The 24,334-nt window shown below is 38.3% G+C and overlaps 1 protein-coding gene across 1 annotated transcript in view; it reads right to left on the bottom strand.

Moving 5' to 3' along the window:
• The window catches only part of LOC106051109 (sodium/glucose cotransporter 1-like), a 43,489-nt gene that overhangs the window by 2,978 nt on the left and 16,177 nt on the right, over positions 1 to 24,334 (bottom strand). Inside the window, exons 7-16 of the mRNA XM_056007256.1 lie at positions 20,295 to 20,403; positions 20,055 to 20,135; positions 17,444 to 17,543; positions 14,061 to 14,193; positions 13,269 to 13,404; positions 12,350 to 12,464; positions 7,474 to 7,617; positions 4,879 to 5,041; positions 2,853 to 3,074; positions 857 to 968 (exon numbers count right to left, since the gene is read on the bottom strand). Coding sequence (XP_055863231.1) covers positions 857 to 968; positions 2,853 to 3,074; positions 4,879 to 5,041; positions 7,474 to 7,617; positions 12,350 to 12,464; positions 13,269 to 13,404; positions 14,061 to 14,193; positions 17,444 to 17,543; positions 20,055 to 20,135; positions 20,295 to 20,403 — 1,315 coding nt within the window. The remainder of the gene's footprint in view (positions 1 to 856; positions 969 to 2,852; positions 3,075 to 4,878; positions 5,042 to 7,473; positions 7,618 to 12,349; positions 12,465 to 13,268; positions 13,405 to 14,060; positions 14,194 to 17,443; positions 17,544 to 20,054; positions 20,136 to 20,294; positions 20,404 to 24,334) is intronic.

Here is a 24,334-nt window from a genome sequence, read left to right as displayed (position 1 = left end):
TCTCCTAATCGACGATACCATCGTTGATTTTGACCTCGTTAATTAAATTAATGTTTAATTTTTTAAACTTGACTTTGAATTATAGAAAAAGAGCATGCATTCCCCTTTAATTCTTTACCAAATACAACATTTTCTGATAACAAGCGACAAAGCTATTGAAGCCCAATCATAACAGGGGAGTGAAATAGTAATTAGCAAAATGAAGACTTCCTTCAAAACGTGGAAAAATAATTACGGAGAGAAAGAGTTAATACCCTTACTTCTGACAAGTTTGATTACTGGGATTATATGTAAAGTCAATAGTATGATTGATATTTAGTTAGCTTTGTACAAACGTTCCCTTTTAGAGTTTATGGTTGGGATATTGTTCTTTAATTTATTTTTAAAAAACACTGTTTTTTTCAGTAAAAGTACGGGCTCCATCAGATGTTACACTCGCCATCTTGTCCAAGCCAACCCAACACTTTCAACACAGCTCTTCATAGCATTGATTAAAAAATTCCCTGAGTTTGTGTCTTACATTGAATGTTTCGAAATATTGCCGATAATAGTAATCTTCGTTTATTTTAAGGTCTTTAGAATGGCATGTAGAGACAATCATTCTTGAGCCTCTTCATCATACGTGAAATGAATCAGAAGTTTCATTAATTTATATAGAAATTTTAAAGTATTTATTTTTAATATATTTGCATTTTTCATATGTATAATCTGTGGGCACAGCGAATTTCAAGGGGGCCGCATTAAACACTCTAGCGGGCCGCACGTGAACCGAGATAGTAATTTGCCCGCCCCTGTTCTAAATAGATGTAAGCGATGAAAAAAAACTTGGAATAAAAAAATAAAAGTGACACCGCACCTTGGGTCTCGGAGGTTCTTTTATTCAGCAGTTTGTCGTACGCTTTATCCAGTTCATCAATGTCCACACGGTCCAGTTTACTGTATCGCAGCCAGAAGGTCAAGCGGTACAGCTACTCCACGGGTCAGCACAGGTCAGAGGTCAGTACAGGTCATATGGGACAAAAATAAACACACATATTCACATCTTAGCCTTTCTCCAGTTTTATGGATTAAGAAATATAACAACGAAAAAGAAAAACCCATTTAAAACAAGAAAATTTTCGAACTTGTGGTCAAAATATTTATGTGGTGTCACGAGGGCTAGATATTAGCATGGCGGCGCCCATCTCTTTCCATGCCTGACCAGAGACCGCCTGTCCAAAGTCGAGTAGGCGTAACTCCAACTAGGTAGTTCGCCTTGGTCCTGAACATGTGGCCGTTGGGACCTGGCCGGTGACCTTGGTCAAGAAAGCTTTTCACCCACGTGGTTTAGTCCGCCAGCTGAAGCGGTTTTCCAGGGCATGGTGCTAGGAGCCACATGTGAGACAGGATTAGTTCAGCGATCGGACCCCACAATGATCTGCTAACTACTGTTCAAACATCACAAACTAAGACTCTAAAACTCAGGGTCCTCAGGGCTTGCCAAGACCTTCCTTTAGGAAACGGTACCAGGAAAAAGTAGAAGAGGCAGACAGAGAAAGAAATATAAAAAAATGCCATTGAAAGAGATTAGATCAAAAGGCAAAAGACAGAGAAAAGGAGAAGGACGGACAGCGGATCTTCAGTAGAGCCCGAACGGCCCAAAAGACTAAGGAATATGTGAATAACATATCAACCGGCGTAACTGATGGATAATTTTAGTATTTATATAGTTGTAAACTAAAAAAAAATTAATTGGATTATAAAGTCATAAATAGTGCACAAAAAGTTAAACTATAGTGTCATTCATGTTTCTATATTCTGTGAACCGAATATGCTAAAAAAGTTTGCTAATTATGGATTACTTCCCTTTTCAAGAAAATCTCTAAAAACCATTGCACCTAAATTGTTTTCTAATTGTTGTTTTAATCATCGTCATCAAAATCATCTTTCCTTTGACACGCCTCTCTACAGGGTCTATTCCAATTTGTTTAATGGCTTCCCAGCTCTTTCCTGTCCTCTGGCTTCATCTAGTACACTGCGTCGCCACGTACATTTTTAGTCTTACTCTACGTCAGCGGTTCTCAACCTTTTAAACTCGGCGACCCCTTTTTTACAATCCCCCACTCTGCCGCGACCCCCCCCCCCACACACACACATACAGCAATTGAAGAGTAGACAATACTAATCCATATTTTCGATGGTCTAAGGCGACCCCTGGCAAATGGTAAATCGACCCCCAAGAGGGTCGCGACCCACAGGCTGAGAACCCCTGCTCTACGTCTTGTGCCCTGGGGGGTAGGGTCCACTCTAGGGCCTGTCTAGCTCTGTTGCTGGTATCTTATAAGGGGGTGGCCAATTCATTTCTGCTTTCTTTCTAAGATCTGCACCTCTATATTTCTCTACCAACCCATATCAGAGAGTTTGGTGTTTTAAATAAAAAGCTAAAATACGACAAAAAATCAGGACATTTGAGGAAAAAAAAAAAGAACAGTATTCAGTAACATCTTTAACTCTTTCTCTCCGTAATTATTTTCCCACGTTTTGAAGGAATTCTTCATTTGCTCATTACTATTTCACTGCCCTTGTTATGATTGGGCTTCAATAGCTTTGTTGTTTGTAATCAGAAAATGTTGTATTTGGTATAGAATTAAAGGGAAATGCATGCTCTTTTTATATAATTCAAGTCAAGTTAAAAAAATTAAACATTAATATAATTAAGGAGGTCAAAATCAACGATGGTATCGTCGATGAGGAGAGAAAGAGTTAAACCTACTACGTAATAGTCACTTATATTAGTCAATAACGAATTTAATTATTATTTTTTTTTGGGGGGGGAATGGGAAAGAGGCTAGTACATTCCTCACGTGACTTACATGGACGAGCCCGATTGGCTCTGAAAAGATACCGGAAATGATCATGTAAGAGACGCAAATCACGAAGAGGAAGATGCCAAAGTGCAGGAAGTGGAATCGCGACAGGATGTGCGGCACCTTGGCCTGATTCTCCTCACCGCAGACGACGTTGCCGAGCGACGAGTGCCAGATTAGCCGGAACAGTCCAAGGCAGAGCCCAAGCAACAAGGATCTAAAGGCTGCCTGAAAATACGAAATACAAAAGACATGCATATAGAAAACTCCCCGCGGGGGCCAAAGTTATAACACTGGACGTTTGGGCCACGAGGCCTTCACCAGATTCAAACTAACGAATAAAAAAAAAATATGAAAATAAATGTATTTCTAGCCACGCCACACATATTAATTCATTTGGTTTGGAGATAAAAGAAAAAAAAAGGGGGGGGGGGAGAGCTTAGTAGGAGATGCGATGACCAGATATGGCGATAGTTTTTGTCAGCGGTGCACAATTTTTTTTTTAGATTGGGATCCATAAAAATTTCCGACACGTGCATCACCGACAAGCAAAATCAAGTTCCGAAGGGGGCAATGATGTAGCGTGGGCCGGATCAGAACCTCGGGTCGTATTCAAAGCATCACTGATCTAGGTATTCACTAATGAAGCATGTTGGTATAAGGTATTTTGAATCGTTGTCAAATAACTCAGGACATACATTCGCTATTGGTTTATGGGGGCAGCCGTTGTTTCTCAAACTAAGGCCCGCGGAACCTGAAACGACCTTAGCGGGTCAGCAGAAAGATGAAAATAGTTATACAATTAAATTAACCTCTTCGTTAAAAGTCAGTTAATGCGATCGGATCATTTTAATAATAGTCACCTCCCCCCTCCTCCTGTTAAACATGTCAATTAGGCCTATGTACTATTCTATGACAACCTTATCCGAAGATTGGAAGACATTCTTCACTTGGATATTTTATATTGGGTGTTGTACTCTTGCGCATGGAGAAGCTCAGATCTTAGTCACACGTGAGTCCGTACAAATACAGGATCACCTTATTGAAATATCCAGAAATGAGGAATTTAAGTCAGTGTTTGAACGAGGATTCCGCAAATTCTGGCTTCAAAAACAGATTCCAATTTTTATATCTTGCATTATGAGTCATTGTACATCATTATGTGTCATTGAACAGCATTATGTGTCATTGTACAGCATTATGTGTCATTGTACATCATTATGTGTCATTGAACAGCATTATGTGTCATTGAACAGCATTATGTGTCATGGAACAGCATTATGTGTCATGGAACAGCATTATGTGTCATTGAACAGCATTATGTGTCATGGACAGCATCATGTGTCATTGAACAGCTTTATGTGTCATGGACAGCATTATGTGCCATTGAACAGCATTATGTGTCATGGAACAGCATTATGTGCCATTGAACAGCATTATGTGTCATGGACAGCATCATGTGTCATTGAACAGCTTTATGTGTCACTGTACAGCATTATGTGTCATTGAACAGCATTATGTGTCATTGAACAGCATTATGTGTCATGGAACAGCATTATGTGTCATGGAACAGCATTATGTGTAACAGCATTATGTGTCATTGAACAGCATTATGTGTCATGGAACAGCATTATGTTTCATTGAACAGCATTATTTGTCATTGAACAGCATTATGTATCATTGAACAGCATTATGTATCATTGAACAGCATTATGTGTCATTGAACAGCATTATGTGTCATGGAACAGCATTATGTGTCATGGAACAGCATTATGTTTCATTGAACAGCATTATTTGTCATTGAACAGCATTATGTATCATTGAACAGCATTATGTGTCATGGAACAGAAGCTGATAACTCCAGTCCCAGGGAATCAACAAGAAAGGGGCCCCCCACAAAAGAGAAAATATATCGGAATTTCGACCTAAATGACCTCCAACTACCTAAGGCCGGCCCTATGTCACGTCATTACAATAATTCCCGATTGTACCACTTCTTCGCGCCATGCTATTGACTCACTACAAAACTCACCATTTCTGTTGTCCTGTCCCAGAACAAGCCACAAAGATACACAGCTGCGATGGGCGGGGCCAGAGTGCTCGTGACCTCCTGAACGTAGATCGTGACGGAAGGAGTCGTTTGAATGACCGACAAAGCGGACATACTGAAGATCGCCAGTACCATGACAGCTAACCTAGGGGGGGACAACACAATGAAAGGTTTTCAAGCTAGAAGCTAATCACAGTTATCTGCTCTTGGTTAACGCTTTCATTTTTAGGATCCGGTTAACTTTTATTTCGACCTGTGATGCCCAACAAGCGATGCCCAACAAGCGATGCCTAAACAAGTAATGTCCAACAATTGATGCCCAAACATATTCTACCCGTGGGCACAGTCCACAGCAGCCCTTTCAAAACGTAAAATAATATAGAAAGACAAAGGCTTAGCCCTCGACACCAAAATCAGACTGATTCGCTCCCTGGTCATGGCTACATTTTTATATGCTTGTGTGTCTTGGACGCTGACTGCAGAGCTAGAGAGGAGGATCCTAGCAATGGAATTGAGATGTTACAGAAAGATCCTAGGTATCACATTTAAAGACCGCTTCACAAACCAAGAGATTAGAGACAGGGTTACTGCAGTAATAGGACCCCATGATGACCTGCTATCGTCAAAAAAAAAACAACAAACAACGCAAGCTAAAAATCTACGACCATAGTACAAGGTCTTCGGGGCGCAGACAGACAGAGAAAGCGATGGGAAGACAACATTAAAGAATGGACGGGCCTGCCATTGAAAGAGGTTCTAACTAAGGCAAAGAGAGAGAGAAGAATGGAGAAAGACGGCAGACGAATATTGCATGGTGCCCCAATGGTCAAACAGACTAAGGGATAGGTAAAGGTAAAGTTAAGGGCCAAATAAATGTCCGACACTCGCGTCGCGGGCCGCAAAGAAAACACATCGAAACGAGATGTTTTCTCCTTTTAAAAAAAAAAGAGATTCTTCCCTCTCTCTAAAAGAAAATTTTACAAATCAAATCAAAAGAACATACAAATATAATATTATTTAACCTTGGTTAGCCAGTAATAGAATATGCATCCTCTGTTTGCGACCCCTCAACTCAAGAAAACATTAAGAAACTGGAACAAACGCAAAATAGAGCAGTGAGATTCATGACAAACAGATATTCACATTTGACTAGAGTAACACCTTTAGTAAAATCACTAAATTTAGAAAGCCTTCAGGATAGAAGACTCAAAAGTAAAGTAGCAATTATACATAAAACACAGAACCATAATCTTCAAATACAAAAACAATAAAATAAAATACTCAGAAAGACACAAAGATAAAGGCACACTATTCAGGTGGCTAGGACAAATTAGTACAAGTGCTCCTTCTTCCCTAGTGCTATTTGAGAATGGAATGGGTTGCCTGAGCTAGCCAGGAAAAACAGTGACTTGGCAGAATTTATAGATGCATGAATAGATGCATGACGCGTAGGATGTAATCATCTTTTTGAAGTAACGTCTGTATTTTATTTTATAAGATAAGATGTCTTCCACTCGAGTTGTCATTGAGAGAACGGCAGACGGCTTCAACTGAATTCTTCACATTTTCTTTACTACTGCTAGCAAGAACTTTTTTTTTTGCGCATTAGGCGTCAGGAAATGGCTTCAAATATGAGCAACTCGGTTGCTATTCATTACCGCCCAGTGACGTAGCTACCATCGCACGAAAAGGCTCAATGCGCCTAAACCAATGATCAATAGGGGACCATACGAGAAATTAAAACAAACAAAGATTAATTAAAATTATTATTAATCTAATGAATGAAATCCACCCAAGAAAGATTTCGATTGAGTTTTTCCCAACGTAAAGAAAGGTACCATCATCATCATCATCAAACTCCATTTGAGTGAGGGCTTGAGAGGCTACCTACTTGGTCACTCTTTCCTAAAAGACACGGGCTACCTTCTTGGTCACTGTCAGTACCTAGAGAACAATGGCTAATTACTTGGTCACAATCAGTTCCTAGAAGACACTGGCTACCTACTTGGTCACTATGTGCACCAAGATGTCAATAAAGAAATTAGCTACCTACTTGGTCACTGTGTGCACCAAGATGGCAATAAAGAAATTAGCTACCTACTTGGTCACTCTCAGTTCTTAGAAGACACTGGCTACCTACTTGGTCACTCTCAGTTCCTAGAAGACACTGGCTACCTACTTGGTCATTCTCAGTTCATAGAAGACACTGGCTACCTACTTGGTCACTCTCAGTTCCTAGAAGACACTGACTACCTACTTGGTCACTCTCAGTTCTTAGAAGAAACTGGCTACCTACTTGGTCACTCTCAGTTCCTAGAAGACACTGACTACCTACTTGGTCACTCTCAGTTCTTAGAAGACACTGGCTACCTATTTGGTCACTCTCAGTTCCAAGAAGACACTGGCTACCTACTTGGTCACTCTCAGTTCTTAGAAGATACTGGCTACCTACTTGGTCACTCTCAGTTCTTAGAAGACACTGGCTACCTACTTGGTCACTCTCAGTTCCTAGAAGACACTGGCTACCAGCCTACCTACTTGGTCACTTTCAGTTCTAAGAAGACACTGGCTACCTACTTGGTCACTATCATCAGTTCCATGGCGCTGACATTCCCACGGATATTTTTGTACACGTTAAAAGCGAAGATGGTGCCGCCACTGTTCAGGCTGGCTGTAAGTGACGTCACACCACACAACAACACGGTGGCCAGCACCACTCCTCTAGAAAGAAAAATTGCATTTCATTTTAAAGTCACTGTAAAACATCTTATAACAGTAGAGTAACAAGATCTATGTGCAGTAACAAGATCTATGTGCAGTAACAAGATCTATGTGCAGTAACAAGATCTATATGCAGTAACAAGATCTATGTGCAGTAACAAGATCTACGAGCAGTAACAAGATCTACGTGCAGTTAACAAGATCTATATGCAGTTAACAAGATCTATGTGCAGTAACAAGACCTATGTGCAGTAACAAGATCTATGTGCAGTAACAAGATCTATGTGCAGTAACAAGATCTACGAGCAGTAACAAGATCTACGTGCAGTTAACAAGATCTATATGCAGTAACAAGATCTATGTGCAGTAACAAGACCTATGTGCAGTAACTAGATCTATGTGCAGTAACAAGATCTATGTGAAGTAACAATATCTATGTGCAGTAACTAGATCTATATGCAGTAACTAGATCTATGTGCAGTAACAAGATGTATGTGCAGTAACTAGATCTATGTGCAGTAACAAGATGTATGTGCAGTAAAAAGATCTATGTGCAGTAAAATGATCTATGTGCAGTAAAAAGATCTATGTGCAGTAACAAGATCTATGTGCAGTAACAAGATCTATGTGCAGTAACTAGATCTATGTGCAGTAACAAGATGTATGTGCAGTAAAAAGATCTATGTGCAGTAAAAAGATCTATGTGCAGTAAAAAGATCTATGTGCAGTAAAAAGATCTATGTGCAGTAACAAAACAAGACCTATGTGCAGTAAAAAGATCTATGTGCAGTAACAAAACAAGACCTATGTGCAGTAAAAAGATCTATATGCAGTAAAAAGATCTTTGTGCAGTACCAAGGCCTATGTGCAGTAACAAGATCTATGTGCTGTAACTAGATCTATGTGCAGTAACAAGATCTATGTGCAGTAAAAAGATCTATGTGCAGTAACAAGATCTATGTGCAGTAAAAAGATCTATGTGCATGTTATGAAAATTATATTCTGTATCGGTTGTCGTTCTTATGTTTACATGTGCTTGTAACTCGTCCATAAGAATGTGTTCACGAAATGTGTGTTGTCTAGTCATTCAGTGTATTAAAGCCAATCTAAACGGACATGGTTCTCGACTCTGTTATCATTAAGTTCATAACAGTCCAGTAGTAAAATGATCTATGTGCAGTAAAAAGATCTATGTGCAGTAAAGTAACAAGACATCCGTGGGTCTGTGTTAAAGAATTTGAGAGTGCCCCACCCCTTTTTCGAATTTAAAGATTTAGTGCAACAAAAAAAAATCGAGTCATTCTGTATGTATCAGTATCTTTACTAATTGAAATTCCATTGTATGTACCAATTTTTAAAAGTAGTAGTGTCACGACACCCAATTCAGTTACAACTTACGAGTAATAGTGTCATGACACTTAATTCAGTTGAAACTTTTTATTAATAATAGTGTCACGACACCCAATTTAATTAAAACTAAACGAGTAATAGTGTCACGACACCCAATTCAGTTACAACTTCTTACGGGTAATAGTGTCAAGACACCCAATTCAGTTACAACTTCTTACGGGTAATAGTGTCACGACACCCAATTCAGTTACAACTTCTTACGGGTAATAGTGTCACGACACCCAATTCAGTTACAACTTCTTACGAGTAATAGTGTCACGACACCCAATTCAGTTACAACTTCTTTCGAGTAATAGTGTCACGACACCCAATTCAGTTACAACTTCTTTCGAGTAATAGTGTCACGACACCCAATTCAGTTACAACTTCTTTCAAATAATAGTGTCATGATTTTTCAATGTTTGTCTGTCTTCATGTCGAGTAATAAACGACTTTCAATGACTTCTGTTGCCGCTTTTGGTCAGGGCATTAACGCAATGAATCTCAACGTCCCCCCTCCCCCCCCCCCCATGGTTGCTAGTCCTTGCGGAGAGTTGAAATAGTGTCAATATGAAAATTAGGTATGAAATGTCATGTCTGAAAAGTAGATATAATGTGTCTATTTCAAATGGAGTTATAACGCGTCATCTTGAAAAGTAAATATACATTTTCAGCTTGAAAAAAAAAGATGTAAAGTGTCGTTTTGTAGAGTTGATAAAAAGGGTCCGATTGAAAAAGTTGATATAAAAATGGTCCATTTGTAGAGTTGATATAAAAAAGGTCAGTTTGAAAAGTTTACATAAAAAAGGTCAGTTTGTAAAGTTGATTTAAAAAAAAGGTCAGTTTGTAAAGTTGATAAATAAGGTCAGTTTGTAAAGTTGATTACAAGAGGTCAGTTTGTAAAGTTGATTAAAAAAAAAGTAAGTTTGTAAAGTTGGTAAAAAAAACAGGTCATTTTGTAAAGTTGATAAAAAAAAGTTCAGTTTGTAAAGTTGATAAAAAAAAGAAGGTTAGTTTGTAAAGTTGATTAAAAAAAAAGGTCAGTTTGTAAAGTTGATTTTAAAAAAAGGTCAGTTTGTAAAGTTGATTTTAAAAAAAGGTCAGTTTGTAAAGTTGATAAAAAAAAGGGCTCAGTTTTGTAAAGTTGATAACAAAAAAGGTCAGTTTGTAGAGTTGATATAAGTAGTTGAGTGTGTAGAGTTGATATAATGTGTTCCTCTGAAGACCTACTCCAAAGGGTCAATTTAGAAAGTCGAAACACTCTAAGAGTCTTCAAACATTTAGGAAAAAATATCCAAGGGCATGCAACTGAGACGGAAACTCTTGTTGTTAGACTCCAGTGCCGGATTTACGACAGTCCAAGACTGTCGTAAATACGCACAGGGCCTCGCACTTAAAGGGGGCTCTACGTTTAATAGAATATTTATACAAAATATGCATATAGAATAAAAGAAAACAAGAAACATGATATTAATTTTTAAATGTCTATAGACTGCTATTCAGATTTGAGAGGTTTTGGTACCCGTAAATATTTAAATTTCTCTTGCATGTAAAATTGGAGGATAATCGTACCTTTAAATTTGAAGGATTATCTAACTTGTAAATTGGAAGATTGATCGTACCCGTAAATAGTTAGGTTTCTCTTGCCGCGAGCACGTTGCCCTACCTCATCGTGGCGCTCGCGTGGAAACGACCATTAGAGGAAGTGGTTAGGCTAAATGGGTAGCAACACAAGACTCCGGTGGGGATGCCCACGGGTAGACGAGAGTCCACCCATTGCACGGGCGGTGTTGTAAAAAAGTCCCCACAAACCTGTCACACATCCATGCGCTGTTCCTCAAAGGGACCGTTACACAAATGGCGGGTCCCACACAGTTAGCTTGGTACACTTAAGGAAAATGGCAGAAGATCCCGGTGTATTCTCGGCCTTCGGCCGTGTCTAGCCCACGCGTTGGTCAACAGCAATGCTTCACATAGGCAGTGTCTAGGGTCTCTCCCAAACAGAACTGTGTGTTCACACAGGTTTTTTTTTTTACTGTTAGGCGTCCAAGCAGGTTTTTTTTTCAAACTTAGGGCTCGAAGAGCCTTCGACTCAGCCCTTAGACATCAACAAGGTTTCTCTTGCCTGTAAATTTGGAGGATAACCGTACCTGTAAATTTGAAAGATTATCTTTCCTGTTAATTGGAAGGATAATCATACCCGTAAATTTGAAGGATTATCTTACCTGTTCGTCGGGGAAGATTAATCATACTCGTAAATTTGAGGAATTATTTTATCTGTAAATTTTAAGGTTTCTCTTGCCTGTAGAGTTGAGGGATCATGTTACTTGTAGATCGGATGGATTATCTTACCTGTAGATCTGTGGGGGTTATCTTACCTGTAGATCTGTGGGGGTTATCTTACCTGTAGATCTGTGTGGGGGTTATCTTACCTGTAGATCTGTGGGGGTTATCTTACCTGTAGATCTGTGTGGGGTTATCTCACCTGTAGATCTGTGGGGGTTATCTTACCTGTAGATCTGTGTGGGGGTTATCTTACCTGTAGATCTGTGTGGGGTTATCTTACCTGTAGATCTGTGGGGGTTATCTTACCTGTAGATCTGTGTGGGGTTATCTTACCTGTAGATCTGTGTGGGGTTATCTTACCTGTAGATCTGTGTGGGGGTTATCTTACCTGTAGATCTGTGGGGGTTATCTTACCTGTAGATCTGTGTGGGGTTATCTCACCTGTAGATCTGTGGGGGTTATCTTACCTGTAGATCTGTGTGGGGGTTATCTTACCTGTAGATCTGTGGGGGTTATCTTACCTGTAGATCTGTGTGGGGTTATCTTACCTGTAGATCTCTGTGGGGTTATCTTACCTGTAGATCTGTGTGGGGGTTATCTTACCTGTAGATCTGTGGGGGTTATCTTACCTGTAGATCTGTGTGGGGTTATCTCACCTGTAGATCTGTGGGGGTTATCTTACCTGTAGATCTGTGTGGGGTTATCTCACCTGTAGATCTGTGTGGGGTTATCTTACCTGTAGATCTGTGTGGGGTTATCTTACCTGTAGATCTGTGGGGGTTATCTTACCTGTAGATCTGTGGGGGTTATCTTACCTGTAGATCTGTGGGGGTTATCTTACCTGTAGATCTGTGTGGGGTTATCTTACCTGTAGATCTGTGTGGGGTTATCTTACCTGCAGATCTGTGTGGGGTTATCTTACCTGTAGATCTGTGTGGGGTTATCTCACCTGTAGATCTGTGGGGGTTATCTTACCTGTAGATCTGTGTGGGGTTATCTTACCTGTAGATCTGTGTGGGATTATCTTACCTGTAGATCTGTGTGGGGGTTATCTTACCTATAGTTTTGAGGCACTATCTGCAGAAAGAGAAGAGGGAAAGCCAAAGTTGTACACCCGTACTTCGATTGACAAACATTTTGGCACACTCCCGGGTCAGCACAGGCGACTTCGTCTGCAACATAATAAAGCATCAACACTGGAGGCCGTTTTTATTTCCGCCAAAGCCTCTGGCGTATCATTTGGACAATGTGGCAGCTAGAGGGCTGTTGAAGTTACTGAGGCGGAGGCGCCACATTAAAATGGTTCGGTTACACAAGAAGAGAGCACTCTAAATTAGCGTGGAGAATTGATTATTTTTTCATTAAATTTAAAGCTTAACTAGGGTTACCAGACAAGTCTTCTTTTTTTTTTTTGGGGTCGTTTCCTGCCGTTCGGCAGGCATCGACCTAAATCGTAAAAACGTCCGACTTTTGCTTTATTGATACAGTAGTTTTACAGCATTTAAAGAAAACTTAAATAGACCCCCGACGAACAACGGTTTTGTCTGCATTAGATGTGGAAAAAATATGTAGGTCGAAAATGGGTTTCAGTAGTCACGTGAAACACTTCACTCATCAATTTCAGGAATCGAACACATTTCCATTATTAACAGCCTTAACTCTATCCCTCCTAACTGACGATACCAGCATTGATTCCACCAGAATGTGGTAAATAATGAAAGAGAGAAAGAGTTAATTTACTAGTTTTTAAAACAAACTTTATCTTTTTCTGTCCTCCTTTTCTTTAAACGTTCGTCCTCCTTTATGTCCTCCTTTAGGCGTGCATGTCTTTGGTAACCGTTAACACACGAGCGAAATTCCATAAAATTTAAAACAGCCACCAAACAGATCGACATCTCCTTATTTTTATAAAATATTTTTATGTACTTACATCTAGACCAATTAACAATGTCTTAAGGATACGGATATTAAATCACCTGTGTAAAATATCCTGGCCACGATTCCCGGCATAACCAGGAAAAGAATAGTCAACATCTTAACATAGCCAGCAATAATGCAGGCACTCTTAGCGTGGACGATGCTAGAAGCTCCAAGGGCGCTTTGCACTATCATCTGTAGCAACATATATGAAATAATATTCGTTTTCTTGTAAACCAGTTTTCCATCAGCATACTATAAATTCATAAACACAAGCATAGGAAGCTAAATATAGGGCAATAATTGACCGGCGGCGAAGATTACGCCGCTATTTTGCAGGGCAGGCCTAAGGCCACTGCAACCTATGCGACCGCAGTGGGCCCGCGCTAATTCTAGGTGTATAAATTATTAAATTAAACCATTTTATAACTTATAATATATTTCCCGCAGCCTCCTGTCGATTTACCAGGAGCTCCTGGAACTCTCCTGAAATTGCAAAATATAAGAAAAAATCCTGGAAATATCCGGAAACTATTAAAATCTTTTGAAAACTCATACAAATCTCCTGAAATATATAGACACAAATTTTCATTTGTGTTTTATCAAAAGAGCATACAAAAAACGTTAATAAAGTTTAACCCTAACAGGGGAGTGAATGAGCAAAATGAACAATTAAATCGGAACGTGGAAAATAATTACGGAGAAAAAGAGTTAAAGCATTTAAACAGCATTGCCAAGTAAATACATCTGAATGTCACAAATGGAACCTATAACAAATGGAACCTATAACAAATGGAACCTATAACAAATGGAAAATCTACTTATAACAAATGGGAGAGCTGTCCGCCTACCTGATCGCAGCAAAAATACCAGATGGCGCTAATCGTTATTCCGAAGACCATTCCAGGCCAGGGTACATCATTGCTGTTGTACTCTCTTATGATATTCCAAGATGAAGGTTGAGGGATTCCACAGAAGGTGTAACTAGACACAAGGTAGGACAAAAGTGGTACAGTGTAACTAGACACAATGTAGGACAAACGTGGTACAGTGTAACTAGACACAAGGTAGGACAAAAGTGGTACAGTGTAACTAGACACAAGGTAGGACAAAAGTGGTACAGTGTAACTAGACACAATGTAGGACAAACGTGGTACAGTGTAACTAGACACAATGTAGGACAAAAGTGGTACAGTGTAACTAGACACAGTGTAGGACAAACGTGGTACAGTGTAACTAGACACAATGTGGACAAAAGAGGTACAGTGTAACTAGACACAGTGTAGGACAAAAGTGGTACAGTGTAACTAGACACAATGTAGGACAAACGTGGTACAGTGTAACTAGACACAATGTAGGACAAAAGTGGTACAGTGTAACTAGACACAATGTAGGACAAAAGTGGTACAGTGTAACTAGACACAATGTAGGACAAAAGTGGTACAGTGTAACTAGACACAGTGTAGGACAAAAGTGGTACTGTGTAACTAGACAAATCGTAGGACAAAAGTAGTACAGTGTAACTAGACACAATGTAGGACAAAAGTGGTACAGTGTAACTAGACACAATGTAGGACAAAAGTGGTACAGTGTAACTAGACACGGTGTAGAACAAAAGTGGTACAGTGTAACTAGACACATGGTAGGACAAAAGAGGTACAGTGTAACTAGACACAATGTAGGACAAAAGTGGTCCAGTGTAACTAGACACAGTGTAGGACAAACAGTGGTACAGTGTAACTAGACACAATGTAGGACAAAAGTGGTACAGTGTAACTAGACACAATGTAGGACAAAAGTGGTACAGTGTAACTAGACACAATGTAGGACAAAAGTGGTACAGTGTAACTAGACACAATGTGGACAAAAGTGGTACAGTGTAACTAGACACAGTGTAGGACAAAAGTGGTACAGTGTAACTAGACACAATGTAGGACAAAAGTGGTACAGTGTAACTAGACACAATGTAGGACAAAAGTGGTACAGTGTAACTAGACACAATGTAGGACAAAAGTGGTACAGTGTAACTAGACACATCGTAGGACAAAAGAGGTACAGTGTAACTAGACACAATGTAGGACAAAAGTGGTCCAGTGTAACTAGACACAGTGTAGGACAAACAGTGGTACAGTGTAACTAGACACAATGTAGGACAAAAGTGGTACAGTGTAACTAGACACAATGTAGGACAAAATTGGTACAGTGTAACTAGACACAATGTAGGACAAAAGTGGTACAGTGTAACTAGACACAATGTAGGACAAAAGTGGTACAGTGTAACTAGACACAGTGTAGGACAAAAGAGGTACAGTGTAACTAGACACAATGTAGGACAAAAGTGGTCCAGTGTAACTAGACACAGTGTAGGACAAAAGTGGTACAGTGTAACTAGACACAATGTAGGACAAAAGTGGTACAGTGTAACTAGACACAATGTAGGACAAAATTGGTACAGTGTAACTAGACACAATGTAGGACAAAAGTGGTACAGTGTAACTAGACACAATGTAGGACAAAAGTGGTACAGTGTAACTAGACACAGTGTAGGACAAAAGTGGTACAGTGTAACTAGACACAATGTAGGACAAAAGTGGTCCAGTGTAACTAGACACAATGTAGGACAAAAGTAGTACAGTGTAACTAGACACAATGTAGGACAAAAGTGGTCCAGTGTAACTAGACACAGTGTAGGACAAAAGTGGTACAGTGTAACTAGACACAATGTAGGACAAAAGTGGTACAGTGTAACTAGACACAGTGTAGTGGTACGAGAAACATAAATAAACACATTTGTTCATCTAGATCAGTGTTTCTCAATCTTTTGCCAATGGCGCCCACATAAACTAATACAATTTCGTCCCCCCTATCCTAAAAAAATATTATATTATTCATCCATACGTAACACAATCCCCAAGTACTTCAAACATCTTATAACATTGGACACAATGGTTTAATAATGTCCATATATTAATTTGGCACAGGATATTCATTTGGTTTTCTACCATCTTTAGACCAAATTAGAGAACACTAATTAATATTTAGCTAACACCCACCAAACGATACCCACAACCACAAGAAATTCGAACGTTTAAAGTTGAGTTGCATTGCGTCAAAGGAAACATTCTGGAATGTTTATGATTTGTCGTGTCCCCTCTGGTGAAAACGGTATACATTTTAGAAAGTCCTACTTGGCAAATTAAACACTATCTTTTGCTTAACTTATTTAAAATATTTTAATTTTCAAACAATTGGTTATAATTTTATTTCACTTACTATTTCAACATTGATTTATAACTACAATGAAAAGGTGTTTTTGTTTTTCTTGAAAAATAAATATACCATCTTCATCCCTTCCTTACAGGCCTTTTTGTCAGGACGTCGCTCCTCCCACCAGGCCTTTTTTGTCATGGCGTTGCTCCTCCCACCAGGCCTTTTTTGTCAGGGGGTTGCTCCTCCGACCAGGCCTTTTTTGTCAGGGCGTTGCTCCTCCCACCAGGCCTTTTTTTGTCAGGGGGTTGCTCCTCCTACCAGGCCTTTTTGTCAGGACGTCGCTCCTCCCACCAGGCCATTTTGTCAGGACGTCGCTCCTCCCACCAGGCCTTTTTGTCAGGACGTCGCTCCTCCCACCAGGCCTTTTTGTCAGGACTTTGCTCCTCCCACCAGATCTTTTTTGTCAGGACGTCGCTCCTCCCACCAAGCCTTTTTGTCAGGACGTCGCTCCTCCCACCAAGCCTTTTTGTCAGGACGTCGCTCCTCCCACCAGGCCTTTTTGTCAGGACGTCGCTCCTTCCACCAAGCCTTTTTTGTCAGGACGTCGCTCCTCCCACCAGGCCTTTTGTCAGGACGTCGCTCCTCCCACCAAGCCTTTTTGTCAGGACGTCGCTCCTCCCACCAGGCCTTTTTGTCAGGACCTGCATTCGGATTGTGGTCACTAAAGTCATGAGTCAGACAATCTCGTTTGCCTCCCCTCCCCCAAATCCCCTTGCATTCTAGCAGAAGATTCGGAATGAATAATAACACTCACTCCTGAAAGAGAATATGAAACTTCTCTAAGCGGAGAGTTCCTGGTCTAGAACTAAACCAACAATCTAAACGTTTCTGTGAAAAAATAGTTCCAATTAAAATTAAACGCCTATGAACTTCCATGATGCCTTTTCCCTAAATAGTCCCAGGACTTCACTGATTACTAATTCTCTTATTGTTGTAATGCTATCAGTTAGAAAACGAATCTTACTTGTTTGAAGAGCTCTGTCCGAAAGTGATTTTTGTGGTATTCGGCCAAGATTGAAAAAACTTGTCTTTCAAAAGATCAAAACTTTCAAAGGCGGTCACGCCTTTTGAAAAAACACCAGTAGAAAAATTTCATGTCAATACATTTGCAGTTGAAACAAAAAATCAAATCGATAAATTCATATCAATAATCAGGGCCAGCCTTGGGTCATTGGAGGCCCGAGGCGAAGTGAATTAGGTCAATCATAATGAAATAGGAAGAATAAGGGGAGACAAGTGAAGCGATGGGAAGACATCAAAGAATGGTCTGGCCTGTCAGCAGTAGCGGCCCTTGGGGGTGGCAAGTGGGACAACCTCTTAACATGACATTTTTTTTTGGTTTTAAATACCCTTCAGTGTCGGTTTATTCTACGAGGCTATCATTGTTTAATAATAATAATAATAATAATAATATCACCAGAAAATTCCTCAGTGGAAACTGTTAAAGGGACTACGATGAATTTTGTTTCTCTTTAGCGAAACTCGACCCTGGCAGCGCCAGAGAATGACTACTCGTTCATTTCTAACATAATAATAATAATAATCTTTATTATCCGTATGGAAATTTGTCTTACAATTTGTGCATTACACCTTGGCATCAATAAAAAACAGTTAGCCGGAAGCGACCAATTAACATCGTTTATTTCGTATATAAACGACATCTAATCGGATTTGAATTGGAATACACTTTTCGATCCAGTTTGAACCTGTTGCAGTGCTATAGCTATTTTTACATGAACTAGTCAAAGGTCATTTAGAGTGTTGTAACATAAATACAACTTTTGATAAATTATTTTTTTAAATGAAAAGTAATAAAGAAATATAGCGTTTTCTTGGCGCTGTAGGCCTTATTTTCCTACAAAACATAGTACCTTACATAGGTACTGTACTATTGGCCTTTCACTAATTACATACTGTATTGTAATTGTTCTGCAATAAAGATTTCGCCTTTTTAGGTTTATAAACGTATATAATGATTCAGAAACATTTCGCATTAAAAATCAACAAACTAGATAGTAATAATTTCTGCTTAGCACGCTGAGTTGGAAAGTAACTATTAATTACTGAGGAAAAAAATATAGTTGAAGCTAGGTGTTGAAACAAATGTGATACATACATATATTAGACATAAATGAACAGCAGCACCAGGGATCAAGTTTTTAAGAGAGAAAGTAGTGAATTAAAATGCTACGAAAATAAGGGACTGCGCCGACCAAGGCTTGATCCAGTGACCCTGGAAACGACCCTGGTCGTGCGGTTTGCGCGCTGGACTGTCGTTCAGATTTATCGATGGTTGAGGGTTCATATCCTGCCCGCTCCCATCCCCCGTGGTCCTGCGGGAGGTTTGGACTAGGAAGTAAACTATCTTCAACTCTGAAGGAACATCCGAAACATGTAAAACATTTTACAACACCGGCTAAAGTAATCATTTAATTCACTACTTTCTCTCTTGAAAACTTGGTCCCCGGTGCTGCTGTTCATTTATGTTTAATATAAATATATGTATAATTACTGAGGAGAACCAGAACACTTGCAAGAACCAAATAGTTGCTTAGACGGTTATAGACGGATTCAGTCACCGAACTTTCCAGCCTTGTCGCTTTGCACTAATAATAATATTATGTATCCTCTCTCCCGATGCGCGGTCCGAATGCAAAAGCCAAATCGATGTTCTTTAAGAACAAAGGTGTACGATAGGAGCTACAGTTGTAACTTGAAGTTCGCAGATCCGACTTTCGCGGAAGGACTATACCACAGGTTTTTAAAATAATAATGAAAAAAATACTCCCGCGTTTTTTGTTTGTTTGTTGTTGCTGGGTTTTTTTTCAAACACGGGCTTTCGTGCGGCCACCCGATATGCAAAGTAGCCTATTGGGAAAAAAAAAGAACACTAAGCTTTCTAGATGCTGATTGGCCGAAATAACGGTATAGCTAATTAACTGGTTCAATCGAGACCAAATGTTACAGTAAGCCTCAAAACTGACCTGCGACGTGGCAACCTGTGAAGACCAACAGCTCGTAGTCCCGTCACAGGTTGTGACGTCAGAAACAGCATGCCAAAGATTATCAAGAGTAAGGGACATTGTTATTTCGGAGATTTAAAGTGTTAGGGGGGTGTCTTGTGATACTGTTCGTAACCATAAATAGTGTACGTGTAAGAAATTAAATACCCCGGAAATTGTAATTTTGCGGGCGGTCTCGGTACGTTTTCCTCTTCAAATCCGATTGGATGTCCTTTTATTTACGAAATGAACGACGTTAATTGGCCGCTACGGCAACTTGCTTTTATTGATGCCAAGCTGAACTGTATAACGGTGATAGCCTCGTAGAATCGACCGAAACTGAACGGTATTTGAAAATAAAAAACTCATGTTAAGAGCTTTGATAGTTTGTATCATATAGATACCGGTAAGGCCCATTTGCACCCCCTAGGGCCGCTACTGCCTGTAGTTTACATCTTGTACAACTTCACTGGCTCTTCTTTTAATTGTTGGTAAGATAGAAATTGGGAAAAGTTGATAATTAATCATGTGAATGGCTAAAATGTACTACTACAGTAGAGCCTCATGACTTACAGTAGTACGAGATAAATCCTCCGCCAACAAGGACAATAAAAAATAGTGCAGTGGAAGTATACACAACAGCCCGTAATCCACCTGTTGAGATATCCAGTACGAAGAGACAATATATCAATGAAAAAGTAAGTTTAGTCTTAACCAGATATTTGGAAAGTACGATGGTATATGCAAATTAGTTTTTTATATTATTATAAATACAACCATTCTCCTCCCCCCTTGTCCCTGCATGAGACTGACCTGAGCAAGTGACCAGAACTGCCCACAAGAGGAAAGGCGAACTGATGAGGCGAGGGTCAGGGTTGAGGAAGAATATCTCCAAGATTTTGTACAGAGAGTACAGTTCGACCTAAAGAGAGAGGCAAAGAGGGAGGTCTTTTTCTGGGCAACAAAACTTCATTTATTTTAACAATAGCACAACTTGGGGCAACAAAACTACATTTATTTCAACAATAGGACAACTTGGGGCAACAAAGCTACATTTATTTAAACAATAGCACAACTTGGGGCAACAAAACTACATTTATTTCAACAATAGGACAACTTGGGGCAACAAAACTACATTTATTTAAACAATAGCACAACTTGGGGCAACAAAACTACATTTATTTCAACAATAGGACAACTTGGGGCAATAAAGCTATATTTATTTAAACAATAGGACAACTTGTGGCAACAAAACTACATTTATTTAAGCAATAGGACAACTTGGGGCAATAAAGCTACATTTATTTAAACAATAGGACAACTTGGGACAACAAAACTACATTTATTTAAACAATAGCACAACTTGAGGCAACAAAACTACATTTATTTAAACAATAAGACAACTTGGGGCAATAAAACTACATTTATTTAAACAATAGCACAACTTGGGGCAACAAAACTACATTTATTTAAACAATAAGACAACTTGGGGCAACAAAACTACATTTATTTAAACAATAAGACAACTTGGGGCAACAAAACTACATTTATTTCAACAATAAGACAACTTGGGGCAACAAAGCTACATTTATTTAAACAATAGCACAACTTGGGGCAACAAAACTACATTTATTTAAACAATAGGACAACTTGGGGCAACAAAACTACATTTATTTCAACAATAGGACAACTTGGGGCAATAAAGCTACATTTATGTAAACAATAAGACAACTTGGGGCAATAAAACTACATTTATTTAAACAATAGCACAACTTGGGGCAACAAAACTACATTTATTTAAACAATAAGACAACTTGGGGCAACAAAACTACATTTATTTAAACAATAAGACAACTTGGGGCAACAAAACTACATTTATTTCAACAATAAGACAACTTGGGGCAACAAAGCTACATTTATTTAAACAATAGCACAACTTGGGGCAACAAAACTACATTTATTTAAACAATAGGACAACTTGGGGCAACAAAACTACATTTATTTCAACAATAGGACAACTTGGGGCAATAAAGCTACATTTATTTAAACAATAAGACAACTTGGGGCAACAAAACTACATTTATTTAAACAATAGGACAACTTGGGGCAACAAAACTACATTTATTTAAACAATAGGACAACTTGGGGCAATAAAGCTACATTTATTTAAACAATAGCACAACTTGGGGCAACAAAACTACATTTATTTAAACAATAGGACAACTTGGGGCAATAAAGCTACATTTATTTAAACAATAGGACAACTTGGGGCAACAAAACTACATTTATTTAAACAATAGCACAACTTGAGGCAACAAAACTACATTTATTTAAACAATAAGACAACTTGGGGCAATAAAACTACATTTATTTAAACAATAGCACAACTTGGGGCAACAAAACTACATTTATTTAAACAATAAGAAAACTTGGGGCAACAAAACTACATTTATTTAAACAATAAGACAACTTGGGGCAACAAAACTACATTTATTTTAGCAATAAGACAACTTGGGGCAACAAAGCTACATTTATTTAAACAATAGCACAACTTGGGGCAACAAAACTACATTTATTTAAACAATAGGACAACTTGGGGCAACAAAACTACATTTATTTCAACAATAAGACAACTTGGGGCAATAAAGCTACATTTATTTAAACAATAAGACAACTTGGGGCAACAAAACTACATTTATTTAAACAATAGGACAACTTGGGGCAACAAAACTACATTTATTTAAACAATAGGACAACTTGGGGCAATAAAGCTACATTTATTTAAACAATAGCACAACTTGGGGCAACAAAACTACATTTATTTAAACAATAGGACAACTTGGGGCAATAAAGCTACATTTATTTAAACAATAGGACAACTTGGGGCAACAAAACTACATTTATTTAAACAATAGCACAACTTGAGGCAACAAAACTACATTTATTTAAACAATAAGACAACTTGGGGCAATAAAACTACATTTATTTAAACAATAGCACAACTTGGGGCAACAAAACTACATTTATTTAAACAATAAGACAACTTGGGGCAACAAAACTACATTTATTTAAACAATAAGACAACTTGGGGCAACAAAGCTACATTTATTTAAACAATAGCACAACTTGGGGCAACAAAACTACATTTATTTAAACAATAGGACAACTTGGGGCAACAAAACTACATTTATTTCAACAATAGGACAACTTGGGGCAATAAAGCTACATTTATTTAAACAATAAGACAACTTGGGGCAACAAAACTACATTTATTTAAACAATAGGACAACTTGGGGCAACAAAACTACATTTATTTAAACAATAGGACAACTTGGGGCAATAAAGCTACATTTATTTAAACAATAGCACAACTTGGGGCAACAAAACTACATTTATTTAAACAATAGGACAACTTGGGGCAATAAAGCTACATTTATTTAAACAATAGGACAACTTGGGGCAACAAAACTACATTTATTTAAACAATAGCACAACTTGAGGCAACAAAACTACATTTATTTAAACAATAAGACAACTTGGGGCAATAAAACTACATTTATTTAAACAATAGCACAACTTGGGGCAACAAAACTACATTTATTTAAACAATAAGACAACTTGGGGCAACAAAACTACATTTATTTAAACAATAAGACAACTTGGGGCAACAAAACTACATTTATTTCAACAATAAGACAACTTGGGGCAACAAAGCTACATTTATTTAAACAATAGCACAACTTGGGGCAACAAAACTACATTTATTTAAACAATAGGACAACTTGGGGCAACAAAACTACATTTATTTCAACAATAGGACAACTTGGGGCAATAAAGCTACATTTATTTAAACAATAAGACAACTTGGGGCAACAAAACTACATTTATTTAAACAATAGCACAACTTGAGGCAACAAAACTACATTTATGTAAACAATAAGACAACTTGGGGCAATAAAACTACATTTATTTAAACAATAGCACAACTTGGGGCAACAAAACTACATTTATTTAAACAATAAGACAACTTGGGGCAACAAAACTACATTTATTTAAACAATAAGACAACTTGGGGCAACAAAACTACATTTATTTCAACAATAAGACAACTTGGGGCAACAAAGCTACATTTATTTAAACAATAGCACAACTTGGGGCAACAAAACTACATTTATTTAAACAATAGGACAACTTGGGGCAACAAAACTACATTTATTTCAACAATAGGACAACTTGGGGCAATAAAGCTACATTTATTTAAACAATAGCACAACTTGGGGCAACAAAACTAAATTTATTTAAACAATAGGACAACTTGGGGCAACAAAACTACATTTATTTAAACAATAGGACAACTTGGGGCAATAAAGCTACATTTATTTAAACAATAGCACAACTTGGGGCAACAAAACTACATTTATTTCAACAATAGGACAACTTGGGGCAATAAAGCTACATTTATTTAAACAATAGGACAACTTGGGGCAACAAAACTACATTTATTTAAACAATAGCACAACTTGAGGCAACAAAACTACATTTATTTATACAATAAGACAACTTGGGGCAATAAAACTACATTTATTTAAACAATAGCACAACTTGGGGCAACAAAACTACATTTATTTAAACAATAAGACAACTTGGGGCAACAAAACTACATTTATTTAAACAATAAGACAACTTGGGGCAACAAAACTACATTTATTTCAACAATAAGACAACTTGGGGCAACAAAGCTACATTTATTTAAACAATAGCACAACTTGGGGCAACAAAACTACATTTATTTAAACAATAGGACAACTTGGGGCAACAAAACTACATTTATTTCAACAATAGGACAACTTGGG

The sequence above is a fragment of the Biomphalaria glabrata genome, chromosome 12, assembly GCF_947242115.1.
Source record: "Biomphalaria glabrata chromosome 12, xgBioGlab47.1, whole genome shotgun sequence".
Lineage (NCBI taxonomy): Eukaryota > Metazoa > Mollusca > Gastropoda > Planorbidae > Biomphalaria > Biomphalaria glabrata.
The sequence above is the reverse complement of the archived record's forward strand: the minus strand, read 5'-3'. Positions and strand labels throughout refer to the sequence as shown.